Source organism: Pleurodeles waltl, chromosome 6 (genome assembly GCF_031143425.1).
Source record: "Pleurodeles waltl isolate 20211129_DDA chromosome 6, aPleWal1.hap1.20221129, whole genome shotgun sequence".
Taxonomy (NCBI): domain Eukaryota; kingdom Metazoa; phylum Chordata; class Amphibia; order Caudata; family Salamandridae; genus Pleurodeles; species Pleurodeles waltl.
In genome coordinates, this window is record NC_090445.1 from 1,565,726,130 (window position 1) to 1,565,753,899 (window position 27,770).

At 46.8% G+C, this 27,770-nt stretch overlaps 1 protein-coding gene across 1 annotated transcript in view; it reads right to left on the reverse strand.

The window, feature by feature from the left end:
* Positions 1-27,770, reverse strand: part of CDK5RAP2 (CDK5 regulatory subunit associated protein 2) — a 687,227-nt gene that overhangs the window by 269,676 nt on the left and 389,781 nt on the right. The window contains exons 18-20 of the mRNA XM_069241280.1: positions 20,098-20,222; positions 8,226-8,341; positions 5,717-5,845 (exon numbers count right to left, since the gene is read on the reverse strand). Coding sequence (XP_069097381.1) covers positions 5,717-5,845; positions 8,226-8,341; positions 20,098-20,222 — 370 coding nt within the window. The remainder of the gene's footprint in view (positions 1-5,716; positions 5,846-8,225; positions 8,342-20,097; positions 20,223-27,770) is intronic.

A 27,770-nucleotide genomic window follows, 5' to 3' on the forward strand; every position in this document is an offset into this window, starting at 1 on the left:
CAATGGGTAGTACTTTTGCACCAAGTTTGGCAGATTTTGAACAAAAGTATATTTTTCGGAATGATTTTTCCTGGCAGAGACATATCAGACTTTGGCGCCGTTTTATTGACGACGTCCTCCTAATTTGGAGAGGGGACAGACAGTCAATTGACGGTTTTATTCAGTGGCTCAATGAACGGGACCCACTTTTACTGTTTACAGCTACAATCACAAAGGAAACCCTACAATTCCTTGATTTAGAAATCGTACCTGGGGATGGCCGACTTATTACCAAGATTTATCATACACCTACAGATAGGAATAGTTTATTGTCCTTTAAAAGATTCCATCCAAAGGCATTACGAGAAAATCTACCTTACGGACAATTCCTCCGTATCCGGAGGAACTGTTCTGAAATAAGAGACTTTATGAGAAAATCAGAGAATCTAACACAAAAATTGGTACAAGATTATCCATTGAAAATAATCCAACAGGCCCAAAAGAGAGCCAGAAACTGCAGCAGGGACACCCTCCTAGAAGAAAGGAGCAGAACACTGAATCAACGACCCATCTGTGTTACTACCTTTAATATGGTCTCCAATCGAGTAAAAAGTATCATAAATAAGAATTGGCGAATTCCAAACAGTGATGGCCGAAACATAGAGAGGCCTACGTTCTCCTTTAAGAGCAGTGCAAACCTACAAAATCTTTTGGTTCACACTCGACCGTTACAAAAAACTGTAAGTAATCCCCTGATGAGAGGAAACATCCCACCAGTTAGAGGACACACAAAATGTGGATCTTGCAGTGTATGCCATCTCACAAGAAACACAAAGACAGTTGACGTAGGTTTGGGAAAACCTTGGGTTCAGATGAAACACACCAACTGTAATACGAAGAATGTCATATATATGATATGGTGTCCATGTAAGCTTCTTTATGTAGGGATGACTACTCGGATGGTGAAGATTAGGATCATGGAGCACAGGAGTAACATCAGATGTAAAAGAACAAATACCAAAATGACAGCACACTTTATTGAGAAGGCCCACGGAACAGATGACGTGACTTGGACTGTTTTAGACAAACCCACACCACCTAACAATGGCACCCATATAGGGGAATTCCTATTCCACCATGAACAACGGTGGATTTACCGTACCAAGATTCATACTCAAGGGTTAAATGACAACATACAGTGGACCCATTTACTTAGACAGTAATATTCTTATTACCGAGTATCAATAGATGATATAAGAAGCACAGGTGAAGGTTTATTAGAATCAACAGTACTATTAACATAGTGATGGATAAAAACCCTTCGTTTTAAAAAAAAAAAAAAAAAAAAAAAAAAAAAACCTTCTCCCAAACCCCCCCCCCCCCCCCCAAAAAAACGTAATATTTATAATTACATACATCCCCTCACAAATCACCCCAGTTGGTATCAGGTTTGTCTATTTATCCACTTTATATTTGGAAGGAAAGCCCTTCCCCCAATATGGCCGCCACTTTTTCCTTAATTCCAGAAGACGTCTTTTTCCACCAAAGGGAGGATCGGTTTTCCGACCCCACCCAATATGGCCGCCATGGTTTAGTTTAAGTGGAATTTAATGCCCCAGACTATTTTTGCAAGGCATGACGGTAGTGACGTCATACCAGGAAATATCTTCATTTGAATCGCGGCCCCGCGTATTACAACGACGCGGAGCCAGAAAGCGGCATGATGGGCAGCGCCATACCCTTGATGAAATAAAGAGAGGATATGGGGGTATGAAAGGGGTTATGTCTCTTTGGTAATACACTGCAAAAGTGAGACGGTAACCCGTTTTCGGGTAGATCGCCACACACGCTTAATATGAAAGATCGAGGGACACAGGGGCTCAGGATTAAAAAAGTAGAATATGAAGGGGTCGGCGGGCGGAAAAACAAGGTCTCAGCCAGATTATCAGCCAGATTATAAGAATTAAATGGTTCAAAACACAATGAGCATTTGTAATGTGTGGTAACAGCATGTTTTCACAACTCTTTTATTATACATTGAATTTTGAGTGATAATGCTCGCAGCTTAGGACCCGCGTGGGTTAAGGAGCAAGAGGAAACTATACCATATATATATATATATATATATATATATATATATATATATATATATATATATATATATATATCTTTGTACAGCTACTTCCTATTACTACAATAATTCTTGTTTATCTTTATATAGTGTGTGACTACAGGGTGGTGCTCCCACCCGCCTTGATAAATGCGAGTAATAATGAAAACTCGGTAAGTATACACACATGCGTTACCTCTCCTTCATCCACTGTTCTGGTGGGGTTTTTTTTTCGGACTTGGGTATTTGACCAGAGAGCACGGGTGGATCTGATCAATTTATATTTAGACCACCAATATTAACATGGAAATTAGGGAACCAATTGCACATCCTGGGTATTATTTTTGACCCACACATAAAGGTGATGATCTAGGAATGATTAATACAGCTAGATACCCTGCCTCAAGGGGGCACATATATTCATATTTTGGTATCTTGCTTGTTTTTTTTATCCTTTACAGATAACTGAGAGTGTTGACTTATGAGAAACTATCTCAGAATCACGAATAATTGAGTCTCCTGACGAAAGGACAGGTAGGGGCACATATAAATAACAGGACAGGGCAAAGGTCCTGAAGAAGGCCGAATGACCCTAGGTGGCAACCCTAAATGGTTGAAACATGTTGCCCCTTCTCAGATATTGGGGTGTACAGGTAATTAACTCCTGAGAACACCACAGATGAGAAATTTAAATCCTGTCCAGGCTACACTGGAATAAAGTAGAAGGAGTGATTAGCCTGAGACAGTTTTATGTTGTTTCTGTTATTCGTCTTTATGTCCCTGTGCCATTATTGTTGGATATGTCTGATGTGTTTTATGTTTCCCCACCCTTACTGCTCCACTCCGAATGGGGATATATTTCTCGGAGTGTGTTAGCAGGGCCCTATGATGAAGCATGCATGCCACAAATTGTGGGTGAGAGACGTTTTTTTTAACACATAGGTGTCGAACCATCCTGGTTTCCACACCAGGTATATTTTTCTGTCCTCTACTGTGAATATATAATTATAGGGAGGTCGGACAGAAAAAGTTTCCTCTCACCCCTTTGTAGTGTTTTGCTGTTAAGGATACCGCCATTTTCAAGTCGGGGGGACAGTTCAAAAGTCATGTAAAGGAGGGCTCCTGAAAAGTGTAATTTGAAGGTGGGAAGTATGTGCAGTCTAAAGCCTGTTCTAAGTTTCAAACACTGTCACTACACTTCTATATTTAGTTAACTTATAAAAAATTAGCTGTTTTTTATTAGAAATGAAATTGTAACAGATTAAAAATGTATAGACTTTACATAAATATTTTGAGGTGTAGTTGTTTGTAGATCCTTGTATCACTTCTTTGAAGCTCACAAACAAAGCAGTGTCATTCCAAGATGGTCACTTGTTTCCTTGCAGCTTGGAGGGGGCAGGAAAAGACGGCGGCTCTACACATCACATCCTTCTTCTGTATTCACATCTGGTGGCTCCAGGCTTGGGGGTTAGGGGGTCTTTACCTCACTGGCCCTTTTCTTGACAGACAAGGACGTATAAAACCCAGTGGGCTAATAAGTCTTCTGTAACACTCTTTTACAAGTGGTGCCACCTAGCAACAAATGGAGACTGCCAGGTGTCCCTCAAAAAATGTAATTTTACACCAGCTAGGACTTAGGAAGCAAAACAGGAGAAAGTGGGGGAGTGAGATGAGAGGGAAGAACAGGAGGTGGACGGGGGAAGGAAAAGAATTTTGAAAAAATGTTGCCATGGGGATAGCAATGGACATAGTGGGGGGAGCAAACCAAAGTGCTTGCTCTGAACGGCAAAACCTGCACAGAGGAACAATGCAGCTGCGGGAGAGTAACAAGTGTGTGGGTATATCAGAGGCAGGGAAAGCAGAATACAAGAGAGATAAAAAAAAAACACACACACACACACGCACTCCCAGGGAGTGCTCAAAAAAAGGAAAAAGGAATTCCCTAAATGTGGGCAGTGGAAGGGCGTAATTCATCAAGTCAAGAAGGATGGTAGAGAAGCTATGCTGCAGTGAAGGGACAAACACAAAAGGAGGAAGAAAAGTCACTGAATGACCATGCAAAACGTAATGATGAGAAAGCGTGTGCAATAAGCGGGATCTCAGCCCCTTTAAATCTTTCACAAACAGAGCTAAAAGCTGTCTGTTGGCAAGACTGAAAACCCTCCGCTCGTTCGGGAAACTGTAGAACTATAGAAGGCTTTTACTGTATGTGAAACCTGAGAATCTCGTTTCAATTCACGCCAGCCTTCCCCCTAGCTGTAAAAAATAGAGCTTACCCTATAGTGCGGAGTTGCCCAAAAAGCAAATCGCTCGCAATGATAAGATCTCATCCGAGATCAATTGCAATAAGCCTTGACCTGCATGGTCACATTGACTATCTTTGTGTGAGATGCGACTACCGTCCTAATTATCAAGTTTATCTTACTAGAGTACAACTAAGCAATTAATTCTAGCTTCAGCAAAATGAAAACAGAAAAGCAAAAGGACCAATACCTAATAGGGTTGCTGAGCAGGAATTAAGCAAGCATTTGTAATGCAATGGGTTTTACGTTTGCTCGAGTTAGAGCCATTAGTGTTGTAAATTCCTACCTGGACATTTCTTGCCACACAAACTAAAACAGTTAACATAAGCTAGCCGATTGAAAGCGCCACAACCAGCGTGAGCGCCTAGAAGAGACACAAAAGGAAATAAATAAAAAAGTATTCCCGAAGACAAACTGAAAACATGGAGCAATTTATGTTTTATTTTACTAGTTAGTCGGTGAGCTCCGGGAGGGCTAGAAAAGGCATGACATATGCATGCCTTTCACAAATGAAAGCAAGCAATTTTTAAAAGGCAAGCCAGGAACCAACGAAACTGATAGGTGTGGGGTGGGCGTGGTTAGAAGCGTAGAGACAGATTACCACAGGCTAGGGCGCTTGCCCTCGACCCTAAAAAGAAGCTCGCTAGCAAAGTTATCGCACACGTGCAATTATCCATATAACAGGGTCGGTCCCCTAGACAGTAACAAAACTGCCCCAAGGAGAGACAAACGTAAAGCATTTACAAATCATAAAGGATTTTTTAAAGGCAAGCCTATGAACGAGTGATAGTGATGGGCGTGCGGTGAGTGTGGTTCAAAGCCGGTATACATACCAACATGTCTGAAAAGCAGCGCTTGTGCGCTGCTATGCTCGACCTAAAAAGGAAGTGACGTAGGCACGCAAATGTCTGCGGTCTCTTGTGTTCTACCAAAGTAGCTCGGGCCACAGAAAGTGGGGACACACCCAGTTTCACACAGAGCACCTTTAATAATACGAACTCTGATGCCAAGCCAAGAATGGTGCTGCATTAAGTAGGAATCTTGTTTCTTGCTAGGAGAATCTCAAACCTCGAGAAGCAACTGCTGAAGTCCCATAGAACTAAGAGGCCGAAATAGTATTACCAATTTAAGTCGACAGAAAATGAATCAGATTTTTAAAACTAAAACGTTTGTTAGCTGCTGTATAAGATACATAATAACACACACATTACAAATATTGTCTTGCTGCGTCAATGAACATGGAACAACTTGGAAAAAAAACAACATAGGAATGGAGCTATTATGTGCCCCTCAAGCATGTTTTAATTTTTTTCAGTAAACATACCATATCTTCGCTTATTGCATTTTCAGTTTTGTCATCATCCAAATTCTCGAAATAATGGTTGCACTGCTTGTTTTTTTCATCGTAATTCCGCAATTGCAGATCCTGTACCAGCAACAACAGTTCTCTCACCTAAGAAACAGAGTTTACACTTATTAAAAGTATTTTATCATTATGTTATGAGCATTTGTTTATGATTTTTAACACTATAAAGAAAAACAGAGAAGCTTTTGCATTTCCGTCATTGTAGAGTTGCCAATCCAACTTCAACAAAAGGAGATACTGTGTTTTAATGCCAACGACCTTAAAAAACAGCAGCAACGCATCTTCACTGCTACAAAGCCACCTATACTGTCCATATCAACTCGAGAAATATAATGTGTGTTTTGACTTGTTACAAAACGCTAAATGCCATACAGTGGGCCACAAAGGCCAAGAATGAGAACATGGTGATATCAGAAGGTGTGATCTGCAAAGCCATCATGTTGGCCTTGCTAATCCCTAGTGTTTGCCCAGGTTAAAACCTGTTTTCCTTTCCCAATAGGCATAGCCATGGTTGCAAAACCTGTACATGACGCAAGGAGTGCCTTTGAAGTGGCTCTACGCCAGAGACCATCAGTGGGATCGGAATGGTGTGTGTTGACCCTCCGATATCTCTACGGTTTATTTGCGGTGCACTTTGTATTTTTGCATGGTGACTGTGTCACCCCTCCCCCTAAGTGTTTATAGACCCCCTGACGTAGCTTTTGTGGCATATTACCATGGGTCCTTTATAATATACCTTACACACTCCATTATGAATTATATACAGACTGTTCCTCTGCCTGTTTAGTGCCAGTCTCCCGTACTATTTTTGCTATTTTAAATATATCTCTTTCCCTTATTGGTCATTTGGAGGACATTGGTCGACGGGTTCTGTTTTGTAAAGATTGACACATGTTCCGTTTTGGGTCAGGTGAATAGTATGATGGTTATCATTCACCGTGATTATTCTTCTTTCATTCATTTCTCAATTTTTTTTTTACAGTTCCTTTTTTTTTTTTTTTTTTTTTTTTTTTTTAGATTGCTACAATTCTGTCATGAGGAAGACCCCGCTTAAATGACTTCAAGGGGTAGAAACGCAACTTTGCAGTGTTAAGAATATTTGCTTAGATTGCCGGGCTTTGAGAAACCTAGTCAATTCGTTTTTCGTGGGGTTCTACTTTGTGATTGATGTCCTGATGGTTAAGGCATTTTTTGTTATGCGCACTCTGTTTTTTCATTCGAACATTGTTCACTTATTTTCACTCTCACTGCACCGTCACCTGTAACATCTCTCCACGTATTGGTATTGTATTTCGACTCGTGTAATGTACAGAACAATTCAATTTTGAAAAGTTGGTTCAGATCTGCATTACATTTATTGTGGCAGTAGGGTCAATAAATCACCAGGGACAAGGTTTAATAGTTGTGGTCTTTCACTGGAAACATGGTGTGTATACTTTTAACATTCCATAGGTAGCAGCAACGGTATTTGTCACAATCCTGCCAGCTGGTGGTGGTTTTATGACATTATTACAGACAAGATACCTCAATATCCTTCCTAATAATGGAGTACATACTTGACACAATTGTGTTACCTGTGTACTGAAAAGTGCAGATGATTAAAATGTTAAGAATGAAAAAACTGTATGTAGGGAGTCGACCAGTTTCTTTCACTGGCTTTATTTTGGGCATGTTGAACAACAAGAGCGAGCCTTTGTATGTTATCAGCAATGAAAGGGCTGTCATGCAGTGGGTGAGGGGCTAGTGTTGGGGATAGGGTCTGCCTTCCGCCCCTACCACCTCTGCATGTGAGGAGGCGTGCACTGACCAGGGAAGGCTCCTCCATTAGGGCGGTGGAGCGCCGCCCTCCTGCCAGCAGCGGCAGCTGCATAACCTTTACCAGAAAACGATAATAAACTGGGTTTTAAACTGGGTTTAATATAGTTTTCTGGTAAAGGGGCGGGGCCACAGGAGTGACGAGCAGTGAGGGGGAGTGCACAGGACTCCCCCTCACAGCGCATGTATGTTTGGCCGGCCGTCTCGGGCTGGCCAAGCACACATGCGCAGTAGGCTTGCCGTTGCTGGGCTGGAGAGAGCATGCACAGGCTTCCAGTCTGTCTGGGAGCGCCCTGGCTGGGCACTCCCAGCCAATCCTGACACTGCACTGAGCAGTGTCAGGATTGGCCGCAGGGCAGGCTGGGAGCCTGTGCCTGCAGCGATGAGGCACAGGTGATAGAGAGGCGGAGCAGAGCACAGCATTCAGGTGTTTTCAAAAACATTTAAATAATTTAATGTCCACGTGCTGCCCCGCGAGCCGCAACTTGCACTGACTGCTCTCGTCCATACTGCACCACTTGCATGTGAGTGAAGTTTTCACAGCGGCCATCCATGCCCTCTGGGTGCTGCGCACGCGAGGGAAGCCTCCACTTCTGATGCCCAGAGAAAGCTAGAGAGAAAGAAAACTACAATCAGCACTCCAAAATCTTACCTTTTTTTTCAGTTCCAGGAGTGACATGTTTTCTATGTCAAGATTCAGAGGATCTTTTTCGCCGAGGCAAATGCTAAGATAAGTAGTCTGATCCCAGCAAAATGAAAGTGTGTCATCTGCATGAAAAAAAAGGCAGTCAGTCAAGAAATGGTTGTTTAGCGCCAAATCCAAGCACCTGTGACACGTAGGAACAAGCATTGGCAAAGCCAATAGATCTCTCCTATAAAAGAGCAACTGGTTTCGGCAATGTGTTTATGCCATTCTGTACACCAGTGTGGCTGCTGTTCAGCATGGCTAAAGGTTAGTGGTTGGGAGTGGCATAGAATGGAGTGGGGGAGTAGTGCTGTAGAGTGAGTGATATAGATTGGAGTGGGGGTGAAGTGTGTCAGAGGGGGGTAGAGTTCAGTGGCAGAGATCACTGTAGAGTGGAGTTGTATAGAATGGAGTGGTCTTGGGTGGAATAGGGTGGAGTGGGTTGGAGTGGATTGGAGTTGATTGGAGTGGACTGAGGTAGTCTGGTGGATTGGTTTAGGGTAGAGTGGGGAGGATTGGAGTGACTGAGTGGGGAGGATTGGAGTGACTGGATGGGGTGGATTGTGTAGGAAAGTAGGATCTTTCTGACATAGTTAACCTCACGTTTTGCCTGGTGTCAGTGTGTTTTGACTGTAATACACTGAGATCCTGCTAACCGGGACCCCAGTGTCAGTTTACGCTCCCCTAAATTTGGTTGGTAAGTAACTCTTACACCCGAAAACTGGCATACTGGTGTACACTTCTGTAAGTCCGTAGTATAAGGAACTAAGGTTCCCAAGATACTGGTACACCAGGAGTCCCCCATGGGCTGCAGCATGTATTGTGCCACCCATGGGAGCCTAAGCAAACTGTGTCAGCAGGCGCCATTGCTGCCTGCGTGAAATGGTGCATGCACCTTTCACCCCCGATATGAGGTTCCCCTTATATCACCGTCACTGCACTTCTGATCCATAAGTCATCCCTGAGGTCGGCCTTTTAGCCCAAGGCAGGAAGCATGGATCTAAGTGTAAGTGACCCCTGCATAAGCAGAGTTACCCCTACAAACCCCAGACTCAATTTTCTGGGTTTTGTAAGTGTGGGGATGCCATTTTAAAGTATGTAGTGGACACTGGTTATCACAAGATGTCCAGCTCCATAACAGCTTCACCGAATCAGGTCATGTTTGGTATCACACATGATGATATCATGCAAATACACTGAATCCAGTGTTAGTTGCATGATACCATATACTCTGGGCGTTTCCCTAAGGGATCCCCCATGTCTGCCTGTTCAGCCTTGCAGGGTCTGCATGCAAGCCTTTGCTGCTGCCGACCACAGACACTGTTCTGCCCCCCTGCTGCTGAGCTTAACTCAGGCAGAGGAAGGCAAAACAAAGAATTTCCTGTAGTGGAGGGGTGTTACAACCTCTCCTTTAGAAAAAGGTGTCTCTGGGCTAGGGTGGGGTGCTTCAGTCACCACCAGACTGCTTTGAAGGGTACATGTGGTGCCCTTCTTGCAAAACTGGTTTCCTCCACTGCAGGAGCCCCCGGCTATCGCTCTGCCACGAAAACATACAAAGGACAGGGGAGTGACCACCCTCTTGTCCAGCTCCTCCCTTAGGGGGGTGCCTAGAGCTCTGCCAGGTAGCCACTTGATTCTGCCATCTTGAAAATAAGATGAGCAGAGGCCCCTGGGAGTATCTGACTGATCAGTCCAGTAGAGCAGCATCCCTGACAACCCACCACCCTCCGATAGGTGGGTCTTTGCATAAGTCGTCCAATCCCCTTCCTGGGATTCTTAAGGGCTCCCCTGAGGGTGGGACCCCAGATTAGTCTGCAAGATTCTTATTCAAGACACTTCTGCGACCTGGGCACTGGATCCTACTGGACTTCACCACAAACCAAGACAAGACTGCAACTGATAAGAGGGCTCCTACTGCAACTCTGTCCCCAGGTATTGAAAGGACTCTGCAACTTCTGTGGCCGTGCAGCCCGGAGAGTCACAAGGATACTACCTGCACTAAAGACATCCAGGAGGAATCTCCCTTGGAGATAAGGGGGAGTCACTAACCTTGTATCTGCAGGCACCTCAAAGATGATGACTGGTTTGTGGATCCTGCTGTCCCATGGACTCTTCAAGGCTCTATAACACAGGCGGTGGTTCTGTGAGGTCCGACCTATCCTCTTTGCAACTGAGAAGACTATGGTCCCTCGATGGAGCTGCTGGGATGGAACCCCTGTGCACCGCGTCTGTTTGCCCATGCCAAGGCTTGTTGGCTGCTCAGTCCGAAGACCTCCTAGTTTCAAGAAGCCCCAGCCTCCAGCATTACACAGCTCCAAGACCGACATCCTCCTTGCAACTGCTGCACCATGGGTATCCATCTGCTATGTGCTGCTATGAGGCCTCCATGTGACTCCCTGTGATGGCTGCCACAGGGTCCTCCTGGGGTCTCCATCGATTCCTTCTGGCTCTCCCCTTACTGACGGCTGGCCCTGACTTACCTGTGAAGCTTCAGTCCCTTGGACCTGGCTGGTCCCCATTCCTGCAACACATCATGCAATTCTTTTCTTGCATTCCCCAAGGTTTGTTGGTGGCCCTGCTGGCCACTGACCGCTCTGCAGTTAGAAAACCAGTGTGGGACAGCTCACGGACGACTCCTGGGATCCTTCTGCTTCGCCTGGACACCATAGCTGCACCTCCACGACAACCGTACAACAGGAAAGCATCTTCAAGAAGGGTGGGAATTGTCCTCTTGCACCCCCCCAGGGCATCTCCGGGTGGTCTGGACTCTGTCCCCTTTTTCCTCAGGTACTTCTCACCCAGAATCCACACCTGGGTTCAACCAATCTGGTCCACGGGTCACAACAGCACCTGGACAGCTGAGGTCCTTATTGATTTAAACGGGAGGTTCCGGCACAACTTCACCCCTTATGCACCTGGGCTCCCTGGTGTAGGTACTCCACTTCTCTGGGTATCCACGGATGGGGGCACTCTTGAACCTTCCTTGCCCCAAAGGGTTTCCTCGGGTTCCTCTGGGAAGAATCCTGAATCACGAAAACTCCAACCGCGACTTCCCCATGTCATCCTATGGACACCTGACCCCGGATAACATCTCTGCACTCGGAAGCCTGGGAAATTCTAGCTACTTACCTTTGGCGTTTTAGTACTTCCCTAGTCCCTAGGATCATTCAGTGGCAGTCTTGGTTGGGTGTGACTTTATCGTCCCATTTTTTTAGTACATGGTTTGGCCTCCCCAAAGGGGCCCATGTAAATTTATGCTTTTACATGTCTTGAAGTATATTTTTGTGTGTTTATATCTACGGTTAGGCAATTTACCAAAGTTAGTTTAGTGCCTGTGTTTTAATGAATACTACATTATTTTTCTAACAATGGAATGGTTCTTTCTTGTGTGTAAATCATCAACTTACTTTGTGGTATTTGCAATTGCTTCATAACCTCTCTGATAAGCCTTAGCTGCTCCCCACAGCTACTCCTTGTGAGCTTTCGTTATTAGGAACCACTAACACTATTATTAAGGGTTGCCTGAGCTCATTACGGGATCCAGTTCCCTACAGATTGGAGTGGGGTGAGGTAGACTGGAATGGGGAGATTAGATTGTGTTGAGGTGGGTTGATTGTACTGGACCGATAGGACTGGGGTTGGGTAGATGGGGTTGGGTAGATTGGATTGGGGAGGGGTGGATTGGAGTGAAGTGGGATGAACTCGAGTTGGGTGGAGTGGCATGGGGTGGATTAGATTGGATTGAAGTGAGGTGGATTAGACTGAACTGGAGTGGGGTAGACTGGATTGGATTGCAGTGGGGTTGATTGGAGTAGATTGGATTGGAGTGAGGTGGACTGGATTGGAGAGAAGTGGACTCGACTACAGTGGAGTGGATTAGAGTGAGGTAGATTGGACTGGAGCAGGATGGATTGGAGTGGGAAGGACTGAACTAAGGTGGGGTGGATTGTATTAGACTGGGGTAGAGTAGAGTGGAGCGGGGAGGATTGGAGTGGGGTAGATTGGAATGGAGTGGGGTGGACTGGATGGGGTGGAGTGGATTGAAATGGGTTAGGGTGGATTGGAGTGGGGTGGATTGAATTGTGGAGGATTCGACTGGATTGGGGTGGAGTGGATTGGAGTAGTGTGGACTGGAGTGGGGTGGATTGAACTGAGGTGGGGTGGATTGGAGTGGGATGAATTGAGTGGGTGTATTAGATGATGTGGGACGTACTGGAGTGGGGTGGAATGCGGTGCAGTGGATTGGATTGGATTGGAGTAGGGTGGATTAAAGTAGAGTGATGTGGAGTGGAGTAGAGTGATGTGGACTGGATTGGAGTGAGGTGCATTAGATAGAGGTAGCATGGATTGGGGTGGGGTGGGGTGGGGTGGGGTGGGGTAGATTGGAGTGGCATGGACTGGAGTAGTGTGGATTTTTGGAGCGGTGTGGATTTTTGAAGTCAGTGGATTTGAGATGTGTGGATTTGAGTAGGGTGGATTGGAGTGAGGTGGACTTTTTGGATTGGGGAGGGATTTTAGAGTGGGAGGAATTTTAGATTGGGGTGGAATGGACTGGCATGGGGTGGATTAAGGTGAAATGGATTGGAGTGGGGTGAACTGGAGTGGACTGGGTTGGAATGCAGTGGAATTAATTTTGAGGGTGTTGAACTGGATTTGAGTGGACTGGATAGGAATGGGTTGGGCTGGACTAAAGTAGTGTGGATTGGACTAGAGTGGTGAGGATCAGAGTGGGGTGGTCTGGATTGGAGTGGGGTAGATTGGATTGGGCTGAATTCAGTGGTGCAAGGAAACCCGAGGCCCCCCAATGCAATGTACACAGAGGGGACCCCGTCCGGACACACTCAGGAGCTCCCCGGCCAGGGCAAGAGTGCAGAGGGGGGTCCAATGGCGTTCAGAGCCTCTCTGCACTGCTGGGGGGCCTTTGTTATGCCACTGGCTGTATTGGATTTGTGTGGGGAGGGTTGGACTGGGGTGTATGGTGGTGGGTGGATTGGATTGGAGTGAGGTGGATTGGATTTAAGGGGCCGATTGGACTGGGGCAGATTGCAGTGGGACAGATTGGAGTCGGACAGATTGTTTTGGAATGGGATGGGCAGATTGGAGTAGGGTAGACAGTTTTGGATTGTATTGGGGCATATTGTTTTGGATTGTAGTGGGGTAGACTGGAGTGGTGTAGATTGTTTCGGATTGTAGTGGGACAGACTGGAATGAGGCAGACTGTTTTGGATTGGCGTGGGGCAGATTGGAGGGGGGAGATTGTTTGGGATTGGAGTGGGGCAGATTGTTGTGGAATGGAGTGGGGCAGATTGTTTTGACTGAGTGCAGCAGATTGTTTTAGATTGGTGTGGGGGCAGATTGGGATTGGAGTCGGGTAGATTGTATTGGATTGATGTGGGTCAGATAGGAGCGTGGTTCATTGTTTTGGATTGGAGTGGGGCAGACTGTTTTAGATTGGTGTGGGGAGATTGTTTTGGATTGGCTTGGGGCTGATTGGGACAGATAGGAGTGGAGCTCATTGTTTTGGACTGGAGTGGGGCAGACTGGAGTAGGACAGAATGTGAGGGTTTGAAGTTGGACAGACTGGAGTGGAGCAGATTGTTTTTGACTGGAGGGGGCAGATTGCTTTGGATTGGAGTGGGGCAGAATGGAATGGGGCGGATTGCTTTAAATTGGATCAGCAAGAACAAAAAGAACAGATGATGGACGGAATGCTGAGCAATGCAAACGTTTACCCCCAGTCACAAAGATCTGAGTTTAATCCATCATTTTTTTGCCCACCACACCACACACAATTGGACCCAGCCATTGGCAAATCAGTCTTGAACCTGTTTCCCATGGGAACAGTCAAGCCCGAATTGCCAGGCTAGGTCCTCCCTGGACCGGGAACAAGAACCCTGGACCGGTTTTCGGATATCTCCCCTAATCAGCCAGGCTAGCTTGAATCCATTGTTCTTTTGCCCACCATGCCACCCCTGTTTGGACCCAGCCATACGCACATCAGTCTTGACCCTGTTCCCCATGGGAACAGTTCAGCCCGAACTGGCTGGGCTGCTGGGTCAGGTCCTCCACAGACCAGAAACAAGCATCCTAGGACTGGTTTCGGGGTATCACCCCTCATCAGCCAGGCTAGCTTGAATTCAGTGGCACAGTGAGCACAGGACCCACATCGAGGTATAACCTTCCCAACTTAGGGTGATAAGAGCAAAAAAACAAAACAAAAAATAAAATCGATGTATTAAACCCAGATCTTTGTGACTGGGGGGGGGGGGGGGGGGGGGGGGGGATGGGGGATGGGGGTGAATGTTTGCATTGCTCAGCATTCCGTCCGTCACCTGTTCCTTTTGCTCTTATTGCCCTAAGTGGGAAAGGTTTACCCAGACGTGGCTCCTGTGCTCACTGAGCAACAGGATTCAAGCTAGCCTGGCTGATGAGGGGTGATACCCTGAAGTCGGTGCTAGGATGCTTGGTTCTAGTCCAGCGAGGACCTGGCCTGGCAGTTCAGGCTGGACTGTTCCCATGGGGAGCATGGTCAAGACTGATTTGCTTATGACTGGGTCTAAACTGGGGTGGTGTGGTGGGCAAAGAAACAATGGATTAAACCCAGATCTTTGTCACCGGGGGTGAATGTTTGCATTTGTCAGCATTCCGTTCATCATCTGTTCTTTTTGTTTAGATTGGATCAGGGCAGATTGTTTTGGACTGTCAAGGGCCAGATTGTATGGGATGAAGCTGGGCAGACTGGAGTGTGGTAGATTGGATTGGGGCAGCTTGCTTTAAAGTGGGGAAGACTGGAGTGAAGACTGTGTTGGACTGGAGTGGGTGGGGAATATTGTTTTGGATTGAATTGGGGTTGATTGGAGTGGGGCAGACTGTTTTGGATTTGAGTGGAGCAGACTGGAGTGGGGAAGATTGTTTTGGATTGGAGTGGGGCAGATTAGACTGGGGTAGACTGTTTTAGGTTGGCGTGGGGCAGATTTTTTTGGACTGGAATGAGACAGACTGTTTTGGATTTGAGTGGAGCGGACTGGAGTGGGGAAGATTGTTTTGGACTGGCATGGGCAGATTGGTGTGGGGCAGATTCTTTGGGATCGAGTGGGGCAGATTTTTTAGATTGGAGTGGGGCAGACTGGAGTTGGGTGGGTTGGGAACTTTGGAGGGTGGTAGATTGGAGTGGTTCAATTTGGAGTGTGGTGGATTGCAGTGGGTGGATTGATCTGGGGTCAAGTGGGGTGGATTGGTGTGGGGTGAGGAGGTGGGGTGGATTGGTGTAGGGTGAGGCGGTGGGGTGGATGATATGGATTGGAGTGGGGTGGACTGAGGAGCACTGCAGGATTATGTATTAAAGCATAAATGTGGAAATTACACATGTAGGAAAGTGTCCATTTTTGCATGGTTACCCCCCACGTTTTGCCTGATATTTATGCTGACTTGACAGTGTGTGCTGGGATCCTGCTAAGCAGGCCCCAGCACCTGTGTTAATTCCCAAAACTGTACCATTGTTTCCATAATTGACACACCCCTGGCACACAACTAAGGGCCAGATGTAGAAAGCATTTTGCATGGCGCAAACTGTGAAAATCGCAGTTTGCGCCATGCAAAATGCCTTTTGCGATGCACATTCACAGAGTCGGTACCGACTCGCAAATTGTGAATGCGACTCGCAAATAGGAAGGGGTGTTCCCTTCCTATTTGCGACTCGCATCGCTATGCTAAATTCCTTTGTGACCGCGAATGCGGTCGCAAAGCAATTCGCAGTTACCACCAGTGTCACACTGGTAGTAACCCATTCGCAAAAGGGAAGGGGTCCCCATGGGACCCCTTCCCCTTTGTGAATGTTGCCGATAAGGGTTTTTCAGAGCAGGCAGTGGTCCAATGGACCACTGCCTACTCTGAAAAACCGAACCCAAAAGGTTTCGTTATTTTTTTTATTTTGCAACTCGTTTTCCTTTAAGGAAAACGGGCTGCAAAATAAAAAAAAAACTACTTTATTCAAAAAGCAGTCACAGATATTAATGAGGTGGGTCTTTGCGACCCCATAGCGACTTGCAGTCGGTGTCTGAGACATCGCACTGCTTCCGATTTTGCGAATCGGAAATTGCGTTTCGCACCGACTCGCAATTTCCGATTCGCAAAAACGGAAATTGCTACATCTGGCCCTAAGTCCCTTATAAAAGGTACCCATGGTACCAAGGGCCCTGTGGCCAGGGGTGTGGCCCCAAGGGCTGTAGCATGTATTATGCCATTCTGGGGAACCCCTCACCAAGCACATGCACACTGCCACTGCAGCTTGTGTGTGCGTGTGGGGAGAAAAGCACACAGTTGACATGGCAACCCTTTCAGGGTTCCACGCACACAAACCACTGTCTGTGGCATAGGTAAGTCGCCCCTCCAACATGCCTTACAGCCCTAAGGCAGGGTGCACTCTCCCACAGGTGTGGGCACAGTTGCATGAGTAAAATGCCCCTACAGTGTCTAAGTCCATTCTAGACATTGTAAGTGCAGTGTGGCCATACTGAGTATATGGGCTGGGAGTTTGTCATTACCATCTCCACAGCTTCATAATGGCTTCACTGAAGTCTTGGAAGTTTGGTATCAAACTTCTCAGGATAATACCCAAAAATGCACCCATAGGGCATTTTAGAGATGCCCCCTGTATTTTAGCCAAACTTCTAGTACAGGACTGACCAGTCTGTGCCAGCCTGCTACTTCCAGACAAGTTTTTGACCACAAGGGATGAGAGTTTTTGTGCTCTCTGTGGCCAGAAACAAAGCCTACACTGGGTGGAGATGCTTCACACCTCCCCCCTGCAGGAACTGCAACATCTAGCGGTGAGCCTCAAAGGCTCAAGCCTCTTGTTACAGTGCCCCAGGGCACTCCAACTAGTGGAGATGGCCCACCCAGGCCTGTCTCCAGCTTATGAAGCCCTGCTACAAAAAGTTGATGCATCCTGCAGGACCAGCAAACTCTTAAAAGCCTCAAGAGGACTGCCTGCACCCCAGAGGACCAAGATCTCCCATGGACAGAGGCCCTGTCCGGAAAGAAACACCAGCCCGTGTCCAGGTGGCCCAACCGACTAGAGCTGGTCCCCAGGCGATTCTGATCTAGTGCCTACCCTGTGTCGACTCTCTTTCCAACACGACGACCCCTGCAGCCTAAATCCAGAGGACCCCACTGAACGTGAGAGAACCGGATGAAGATTCCTGATGCCCAAAGGAACCCCTGCATCTGCAGCGCCCTGGCCTTGGGGAATCCGACCACCAGTACAGCGACGTCCAGCAGACGGCCCTCCTTGTCCAGCCTGTGGTTTTCCAGAACCAACACCCTGGACCTAGCCTGCAGCATATCTGTGTTACCCCCGGGGTTCCCCTACTGAAAAGCATTGGGAGCCCAAAGCTGTGTTTGCACCCTGCACTCGGCCACCCCTGTGCGACTGAAGGTGTGTTTCTCCCCTCCAGAACGGTTTCTGCAAATTGAACTGCTGTCTTTTAAAACAGTGATTTGCTATTTTCTTGAAAACCATTTAACTTGCCAAATTGAAACAAAGTGGTGTTGATGCATATGCTTGATACTTACTTGCCAATGTACTTACCTGCAAACTGAATCTTGTGGTTCTAAAAATAAAGTAACAAAATATATTTTTGCTATATAAGAGCAATTGGCCTGAGTTAGTCTGAATGTGTGCTTCATTTATTGCCTGTGTGTGTGTACAACAAATGCTTTGCACTACCCTCTGATACGCCTAACTACTCGACCACACTGCCACAAAAGAGAGCATTAGTATTATCTACTTTAGCCTTTGTTAAGCCTCTGGGGAACCCCTGGACTCTGTGCACACTATGGCCCTCATTACAATATTGGCGGTAATGACTGCCTACCACCACGGCAACGGCCACCAACATACCGCCCCTATCAGTGCCAGGGAAGGTATTCACTGATAGTGCCTATCGCCATGGTTTTCGTGGCAGTACAGAAACCATGAAAACCATGGCGGTAGGCCGGGTTGTAATGCTGAGGGTGGGAATGTGACGCCCGCCGGACTGGAGATCGAAGTCTCCAGTCCAGGGGCAGTTACCACCCTGGCGGTCGGTGTGTTAAAGTGATGGTGTTGGATGGCGGTCACCGCCAGGGTCCAAATCCCATTTTCTTTACCGCTGGCCTGTTGGTGGCATTACCGCCGCTTTAACACCGACCGCCAGGGTTGTAATGAGGGCCTACATCTAATTTTGATATACTATATACAACACATAAGAAAGACGCAACTCATGGAGTGGGGCAGACTGAAGTGGGGTGGGTTGGGAAGACTGGATTGGAGTTGATTGGGGTGAGTGGTTCAGTTTCAAGTGGGGTGGATTGGAATGGTTGGTGTCGCTTGGATTGAGTGGGAGGAGATTGGACTGAGCAGGGTGGATTGTGTGGGGCGGATTGATGTGGATTGGAGTGGAGCGGATTGGAGTTGGGTGGGTTAGGGTGCACTGCACGATTATGTGTTATAGCATAATTTCAGAATTTACACATAAGAATGAAACAATTTCGCTTTGCAATATGTAGAACAAGATAATTGTCATCTTTTGAGAACAGTGCCCACGACCAAAAGCAAAACATAAAAATAGCGCAAAGTGAGTAAATTAGACTTGGCAAAATAAATTTTACTATAGAAAATAAAACTCTGCAATTTTATTTGTCTTGCTAGGCATGTTTTTGACATTCACAAAGCCTTCTGTGTGCAGGGCCCTAGAAGTAAAAAAAAAAAAAAAAAGTACCTCAATCACGTCGGGAGCAGCGGATGGGCACTGATTAAGTTGAGTCAATCAGACCTTAAACCCTGCTCCACAGACGGGAATAGAAATGATGCTTGGCCTGTAGTGACCAATTAAGAGACGTTAAAGAAGAGTTCCACGCAGGCCAACAAATGGTATGTAACAACCCGGCCCCAAGCTCTTTTCAGTTAACAACAGTCTCACATGCTCTCGCAGGCTCAACATCATTCAGGGAGCAAGACAACACATGTTTGCACCATGCATGCACATCCATTGTTATCAAAACTGCAGCTCCAAAATATGCTGCAGTGCTGGTGCCACCTGTTGACATGTCTGGGACATTTCCTAATCCCGTGTACTCTTGAGGAACACTTTTTTTTGTATTTACAATCCAAGTATATTACCAACTATACTTTCAACTTCATTGACCAAATCCTCCTAGAAAGCATGAATATTGGACGGTCCCAAGCAAGATGTGCAACATTTAATTCCTCTGCTCTGCCTCTATCTACAATGACACAATTTGTTGTATGTATGTGTCAATTTCATCCAGGTAAAACTGATCATAAATCAGAAACTACTGGAAGAAGCACAGTAGTTTTCTGTGTTTCTTCACCAATTCCTTATTCCCAAGGGTACTTTCCGGGTACATCTCTGAATATCCAGTAATGCACCCCCCCCCCACCCAAGTTACATATACCCCTGGTTTTGGAAACTACAGGTGGGGGAAGGTAGAATTGCAGGCTGGATAAAAGGCACTCACCATAAGGTACCAGTAGCAAGTAAGTACAAAAAAAATCATCAATTAGGTTTGCTCAGGGTCAACATAATGGACTAACTGTAGGATTTGTTCATGAAAATCTAATTATAGGACAACATGACTGTAAAAAGCTGGTCCAAGTCTACTGACTGATAGAAATACCTAGAAGCCGTGAGTTAAAGCAAAATATATATGCAATAATATTTTAAGAATGCGTATGCAAAAAAAATATTTCAAGACTCTTTGCTGGGACCTTAGCCAAATATAGAAAGAAAAAAGTGTGTTTCACTGATATACTTCAATAGAATAATTATTCACATACCATCCCTACTTTTGCTCATTTTAAGCTTTTCCTCCAAAATCTTTCGAAGTTCCTGGTTAGCCTGGATATCATCTTCAAGTTGCTTACGTAGTGCACATATTCTGTCCATCTCTGCTTGCATGTTCCTGATTCATACGCAAAAGACAGGGTATTGAAAAAGTTTATCAAATTCATGTCTTTCCATTAAAAACTATGTATGCACATTTTTTAATTTTCAGTATGCACCTGCATCAGTGTTAGAAAAACATAGTGTACATAACTGGGCTAGCCTGTAAACATATATAGCACTTTCAACATTTTTGTTAAACAGTAACTCAACATATATGAAATGTTAGCCACCAGAACCATTTACTACACGTGCAGAAACATGTACTTTTTGGTTTTTCTCAATCAGGACCCTCCAATGTGGTCTTTAAAGATTATTTGTAGAAACGAATTTATTGTGACAATATACATTGAAAAATTTCAGTTCGGGGTTCAGCAGGGTGTTTTGGACTTTCAGGTTTAAGTAAGCTCACTAAAGCATCTATACTTAGGAATTCTCATTTTTGGTTGGACGACTTGCTAGTGGTTTACTAGACCGGTGTCAGATTGGGCAAAATGCTGTCACGGAGTTGTTTATGTTCTATGGAGAAGATGATGTTGGTGTGAAAAGTACTTCTAGCAGCAGGCCATACAGTGAAGATATAGACAATAACTTTCAGAGGTTGATGCTTGTTGTTTTGTGCACAATCCTACCTGTAAGAACAAGTTAATTACCTTTAGTAATGCCTTATCTGGTAGAGACTAGATCTAGCTGCAAATTCCTTACCTTTGAATTCTCCCCAGGCGTCAGACTAGAACCAGAAGATTTTCTGAAATCAATCAGCTCCACGTCGGTCGTCGGCTGCACCGAAAATGACGTTGAAGTACCTATATAGGTGCCACCCAGGTGCATCGATTACATTTCTTGTCACAACTTTCCATGCAAGAAGTGCGGAGCCATGAAGAACCCTGACCACTGGTGTGCCAAAACTAGGGCCCTGAAATAGAAGTCCCCTACTCAAAAAAATTCAGGGAGGATGGGTAGATCGGTCAGGAATCTACAGCTAGACAGGGTCTCTACCAGATAAGGTGTTACCGGAGGTAAGTAGCTTATCCATCTGATAGAGATGTCTAGCTGCTGATTCCTTACCTCTTAATAGATACCCAAGCAATATCATTCCATGAGGTGGGCCTGCGAACCAATTTCAAACGAGAAAGTCCTGCAGGATCAAACGGGCAAAGTGGCCATCCCTAACGACCTGACTGTCCAGTCAGTAATTTTTAGTAAATAGGTGCAAAGAGGCCCACGTTGCTGATTGGCAGATGTTGCGTGCTAATGCAATGGTCGCAGCTTTAGCTCTGGTGGAATGAGCTCACAAGCTTTCAGGAGGTTTCTTTTGGGTCAGTGTGTGGCAAATCTTGTTGCAGAGCACGACCCAATGAGCGATGGTTCGCTTTTGCACCGCCCAACCTTTCTTGGCATCCACATACCCCAAGAAAAGGTGGAGGAAAACACCCAGGACTCACGGATTGAGATCAAGGTAGAACACCAACGCTCTTTTTGGATGCAGGCGGTAAAGTCTCTCCTCGTCATTAGAAAGATGTGGGGTTTACAAGGCAGGCAAGGTGATTGATTGGCCACATGAAAAGACGTGACCACTTTTGGCAGAAAAGAGGCCCTAGTACGAAACACCACTTAGTCATGATATATAGAGAATTAGGGCGGCTTAGGTGATTAGGCCAGAGCCTCACTCACTCTGCGGGCAGATGTAATTGCCACAAGGAAGGCTGTTTTAATGTGAAGCCCAAGGAGACAATTGTGGAGAGGCACAAAAGCAGTACAGATCAAAAAGGTCAAAACCAAATTAAGATTAACACTGTGGCACAATGAATGAAGAAGGAGGGAAGAGATTAATAAAACCTTTGAGGAATCTATGTTTAACAAGGATGGGTGATCAGGCAACTGCAAGAAAGCAGAAATGGCAGATAGATAGCCCTTAAGAGTGCTCAAAGTAGAGCCCTGTTGGGCAAGGAAAAGAATGAAAAGTAAAACCTCAGCGACAAAGGGAGATAGGGGATCATCAGACTTGTCTGTGCAGCATGCAATACATTTCTTCCAATAACAGGCGCACACCGTTTTGGTCAGGGACGCCTGGCTGCCAAGATGACTGTACATACTTCGGAAGGAAGGTCAAAAGCTGTTAACTGCAGCCACTCAAACTCCACGCAAGAAGGTGGAGAGTGGACAGGTTCAGGTGAAGAACCCTCCCTTGTTGCTGCCAAAGAAGATCTTTCCAAAGGCGCAGTCTGATTGGAGGATCAATGGACATGGAGAAGCTCAGCAGCTCGGGATACCAGACTCCATGCCCAGTTCGGAGTTACAAAAATTACTTGGGCCTGGCTGTTCCTGATCTTCTTGTGAACTCCAGCAGGAGTGGTATGGACGGAAAGGCATACCGGAGGACTGAATTCCACTCAAGACGAAAAGTGTGCCCGAGCGATAACCACCTTGGAAACTCCAGCGCATAAACTGCTGGCATTGTGAATTCTCTGCGAAGGTGAACAGATTTAACCAAAGCTCTCCCCACTGCTAAAGAAAAAACTTGCGCCACCTCCGGGTAGCGATGTCATTTGTGAACTGCTAGGCATCGACGGCTGAGTTTGTCTGCCCTGGTGTTCAGAGAGCCTGCCAAGAGTTGAACCACCAGGGATATGCCCTACTGTTCCACCCATGTCCAGAGCCTCTTGACAAAGGGTCCACAACCTCACCCTGCCCAGTTTGTTGCAGTACCACATGGCAGTAGTGTTGTTTGTGAAGACCTGAACTAGCCTCCCCTTGATGGAAGGTAGATAGGCTTTTAATGTCAGTCGGATCGCCCAGAGCTCCAGGAGTTTGATATGGATTCCTGATTCAGTTGGAGACCAGAGTCCTCTGATCTTCACCTCTCCCAGATGGAGGCCCCAATTCAGGATTGAAGCATCCATCACTCCTGTCAGATCTGGTTGGGAAAGGGAGAGAGATTTGCCTCTGACCCAATCGCGGTTCATTAACCACAACTGCAGATCTTTTGCAGTTCCCTCTGAGATCGGTTGGAGAGATTCTCCTGATCTTCCTGATCCTCTGCCCACTGGAACTTCAGGTCCCAATGCAGGACCTGCATTGGCCATCTGGCATGTGTCACCAGCAGGATGCAGAAGGTCATGAGTCCCAACAGACTCAGAGTCTTTCTCTCCAAAATCTAGGATAGGGGCTGAACATCCCTATCATAGCCTGAATATCCTGGACTCTCCCCTCGGGAGGATAAGCCTGAAACTGCACCATGATCAGATGCTCAGATCTAAGGGAGCGTCTGAGTGAGTCAGGTGTGGCTTCAGCACATTTCTACTGAATCCTAGCAAATGGAGGAGGTTTGGGGTAGTCTGGAGGTGAGAGACAGCCTGGGACAAGCCCGTCTTCAAAAGCCAGTCTTCGAGATAGGGGAAGACTGACACCCCTAATTTACACAGATGAGCTGCAACCACCACCATCACTTTCGTGAACAACCAAGGGTCAGTGGTAAGGCCAAAGGGAAGCACAGTGAACTGAAAGTGCTTGTGGCCTACCATGAACAGCAGGTAATGCCTGTGGGCAGGCAGGACAGGGAACGTGGAAATACGCATCCTGCAAGTCCAACACTACCATTCAGTCTCCTGGGTCCAGGGCAGACAAGACCTGACCTAATGTAAGCATTCTGAATTTCTCCTTTTTGAGGAAGAGATTGATGGCTCATAGATCTAAAATAGGCCAAAGATCCATGTCCTTTTTGGGAAGCAGAAAGTAGCGGGAATAACAACCACAGCCTACCCTCTGGCACCGGAACCCTCTCTATGGCTCCCAGGGGCAACAGAGCAGAGACTTCCTCTAGGAGAAGGGGCAGATGATCCTCCATCATCTAGTCTTGAGATTGTGGCATGGAGGTTAGAGAATAGCCCCTTTGGACAATATTCAAAACCCACCTGTCCGATGTTATGGGCTGCCAGGGCAGGAGATAGAAAATCTCGGTGCCCCTGATGGTGAAGACAAAGACTAGGAGAGTTAGAGGCTGCTGCAGATTTGGGGGAACGGGGCAGCAGACTGACCAGACCACTGACTACCTGACCCACGAGGTCAGTGGGTACTGTGCCCTCATCCACGCACAGGCTGGGAAGCCTGTGCGGCGTGATGGATGTGGGGAATTGACATGGCTGGAAGCCCCTTCCGTAGTTAAGAAAGGAGCAAGAGGCAGATTGGGTTGGAAGGAGGGGACAAGGGCCGTCGCAAGGCCCAAGGATCTGACCGCAGCACGAGAATCCTTGAAGTGCTTGAGCGCCGAATCTACCTGGTCTCCGAAGACATGGGTGCAATCGAAGGGGATGTCCATTAGAGAAGCTTAAACATCCCCTGAAAAAGCAAGGTGTCCTCAGCCAGGCATGGCCGTTCAGAGCCCCTGTTGTAGAAACCGCTTTGCATAACAAGTTGGTCGTGTCAAGTCTGCAACAAATTGTGAACTTTGCTAAGTCCCTCCCATCTGCAACAGCCGTAGTACAGCCAGGGCCTCCTCCAGGACCTGTGGCAGCACTTGCACAACCGTGTCCCACAGAGTGTGGGAACAACAGTCCAAAAGGAATGCAGTTTTCACAGACTGCAACACCAGGCTGGTGGAAGAAAACATCTTCCCAAATTAGTCTGGACTCCCTACCCAATGGAGCAGTAAGGAACACTCCATGAGAAGTAGAGGCTTGGATCACCAAGCTCTCAGGGGCAGGGTGTTGGGAGAGGAAGTTATGGTCCTGGGGCGATAGAGGCGGGCAATCGTCCCCTTCAAAGGAGCCCCCTGTGCTGGGTTTGGACCAGGTACCAAAAGGACATCCATGAGGGCATCACTGAATGGGAGCAGGGGTTCAGATGTGGAAGCTCCCTGTTGCAGCACTCTCTGTCAAGAGATTAGTCTTGACTGCCACCAAGGGTAGCTGAAGGTCCAGGACCTCAGACGCCCTCCTCACCACCATTGCTTAAGAAACTCCCTGCTCTGTAGCCACGGTAGGAAAGATAGCATACCAGTATCTGGAGATGTGTCCAGTCCACTGGCTTCACTCAAATCCTAACGCCAGTCTATTTCCTTCTTATACGGCTAGTACTCTAAATGGTCCAGTGACCTTCCCAGTCTTACCCGAGGCCTACCTCAGCAGAAAAGTTGTCAAGCTCTGATCTAGGAGGCAACACTCCTGCCAGTGTACGGTGACGCCAATCCGGCTCTGTCGGAGTCTGGATTGACAATGGGGATGGTGCCACCGGGAGTGTCATCGGGACTGGTGCCTGGGAAGGTCGAGATGGTTTGAATGGTGGTCTGCATCCAGGACTGGATCCTCACGGACCCATCAGAGCTGAGGGCGAAGCTGCCGGCGCAGGACCAGATGGTGCTCCCTCCAACTGCGTGATGAGGTCAGACTGCCCAAAAATGAGTCGCATGGCCTCACTGAACTGTTACAGCTGGCCAGGGGTTGCTCTGGCTCCAGGAAAGTCAAGGAGGCGAGGAGCCAGACCAGGCTTAGGTTCCGAAGAATGAGGCCTAGAATACCGATGCTCCCTCGTTGCGTTGGCTGACGGACTAGGAGAAGCTGAAGGGCACTTTGATTTCTTGCTCTTCTCCAAGTGCCTTGCCTTACTGGATCATCCCGAGTGCTTAGAGAGGGACGACAATGACTTTGAGCTCCGCGACCGGTCCTGGGACCTTCCCCTCGACTGGGACCTTTACCTCCGTGGAGTCACGTACCCGGCCGCCATCAGCTTTAGGGACTGCTCTCTCAAAGCCTTTGGGTGCATGGCCTGGCACTCGGAGCACAATTTTGTGTTGTGGCTCCAAACACAACAATCAGACGAGGTGTAGATAAGTCAGCAATATCTGCCTCTTACAGGATCCGCATGACATGCTCAACACATAAGGATTAAAAGTAAAAAAAGTTCAATAAAAAAACCGGCTGAGGGGTGGCTCTTCTGTCTGATGCGGAAAGAAAAGAACTGACGTTGGCACACCTGGGTGGTGCCTATATGGGTACAGGGACATCATTTCCAATGTGGCTGACAACAGACGAGGAGCTGATAGACGCTGCCTACTACCATGCAGGGATATTGCTCACAAAAAATCTTCAGGATTCAGTCTGACGCCTTGGGAGAATTCGAAATTCACAAGTAGAGTTATCTCAAGTAACTATAATTTGTGCCCTAAGGTAACTGTAACTCGCTCCCCTGCCATGCACAGTTTGTTCACCAAAAATGTTACTGCAAATATTACATTGATATTATCAATGATGTTATCAGAGATGCCCCGAGTGCTGTAATTTGTGGGGTAATTAGCAGCGCATGGGTGAGGGCACGAATTACAGTTACCTTAGGGCACAAGTTATAGTTACATGAGATAACTAACTATAACTGGTGAATTTCTATGGTTTCTTAAGTTTAAAATGTGAGCCTAACTATAACATCCCTTTAACCTTTAGTTTTTAAGTGAATTTCTATGTTTTTTTTTAACATATAGCAATTTTCATTACTATACATTAATCCAACCATTGCTACGCACTTGCATGGTGGTGGTTGGCCAGAGGGCCTGGCCTGCAGCCAGGCCCTGAGGCCAACTCCTTATAAGCACCCAACCTTGCACTGTACACCTTTGCCAGTGCGCAACAGGGGTTGACCGCAAGGCCTGGCCTGCAGCCAGATCCTGCAGCTAACCAACCTAACTGCCCAACCCTACACTGAGCACAACCTTTTGGTAGTGCACGGCGGGGGCTTCACAGACTGCCTCTTTGGGTGTGAGAGGGAGTATCTGGGGATCAGAGTGGCGGTGAGAGTCTGTCTGGGTGTGAAAGTGCGGGCATCAGTGTTTAAGTGTGTGGGCAGGTCTGTGAGAGGGTGCATGAGGGTGTCAGTAGGTCTGTGAGTGGGTGTGTGAGAGTTTCAGTGGGTCTGTGAGTGGGTGCTTGAGGGTCTGCGCGGGTCTGTGTGCGAGTGCATGAGGGTCTGCCTGGGTGTGTGAGTGGGTGCGTAAGGGTCTGAGTGGGTGTCTGAGTGGGAGAAAGAATATAAAAGAGATTGTGAGGGAGAGAGACCGATTTTTAGGCTTTGATGGATGATATACATAGAATGAGATATTTCCAGACAAATTGAAAAGAAAAATGTATTTGTCAATTAAAAAGGGTCACCTTTCAGTATGAGCCGTAAACATTTGAAGGTAAAGAAAAAAGGATTAAGGAGGGAAATGATCACGGACACGCCTGGAGTAGAACCCTTAATTTCCAGTGTGAAGGTCTGAGACATTGACCATTAAGGCTATAGTTTTTTTTTGGTTTGTTTGTTTTTGCCTTTTACGGGCTATCTAGGAGCACGGGGGGAGCCTCAAGGCCTCTACTGCAGTCCCAGCCAGCTCCTGCATCTTGCGTGAGCTGGCATTGCTCCAGCAAGCAAAGAGGTGCTTTTAAATAGCAGCTCCCAGCTTGCTGGAACAATGTTTTCATCTGTCTTCCCTGCACGCACCCCTGTACATATAATAAAAGCCCCTGGGAGGTGGAGAAAAATGCCCCCGGGACTTGGCCCACCAAGGGGCTTAAGTATTATGACACACCGGAAACCGCGC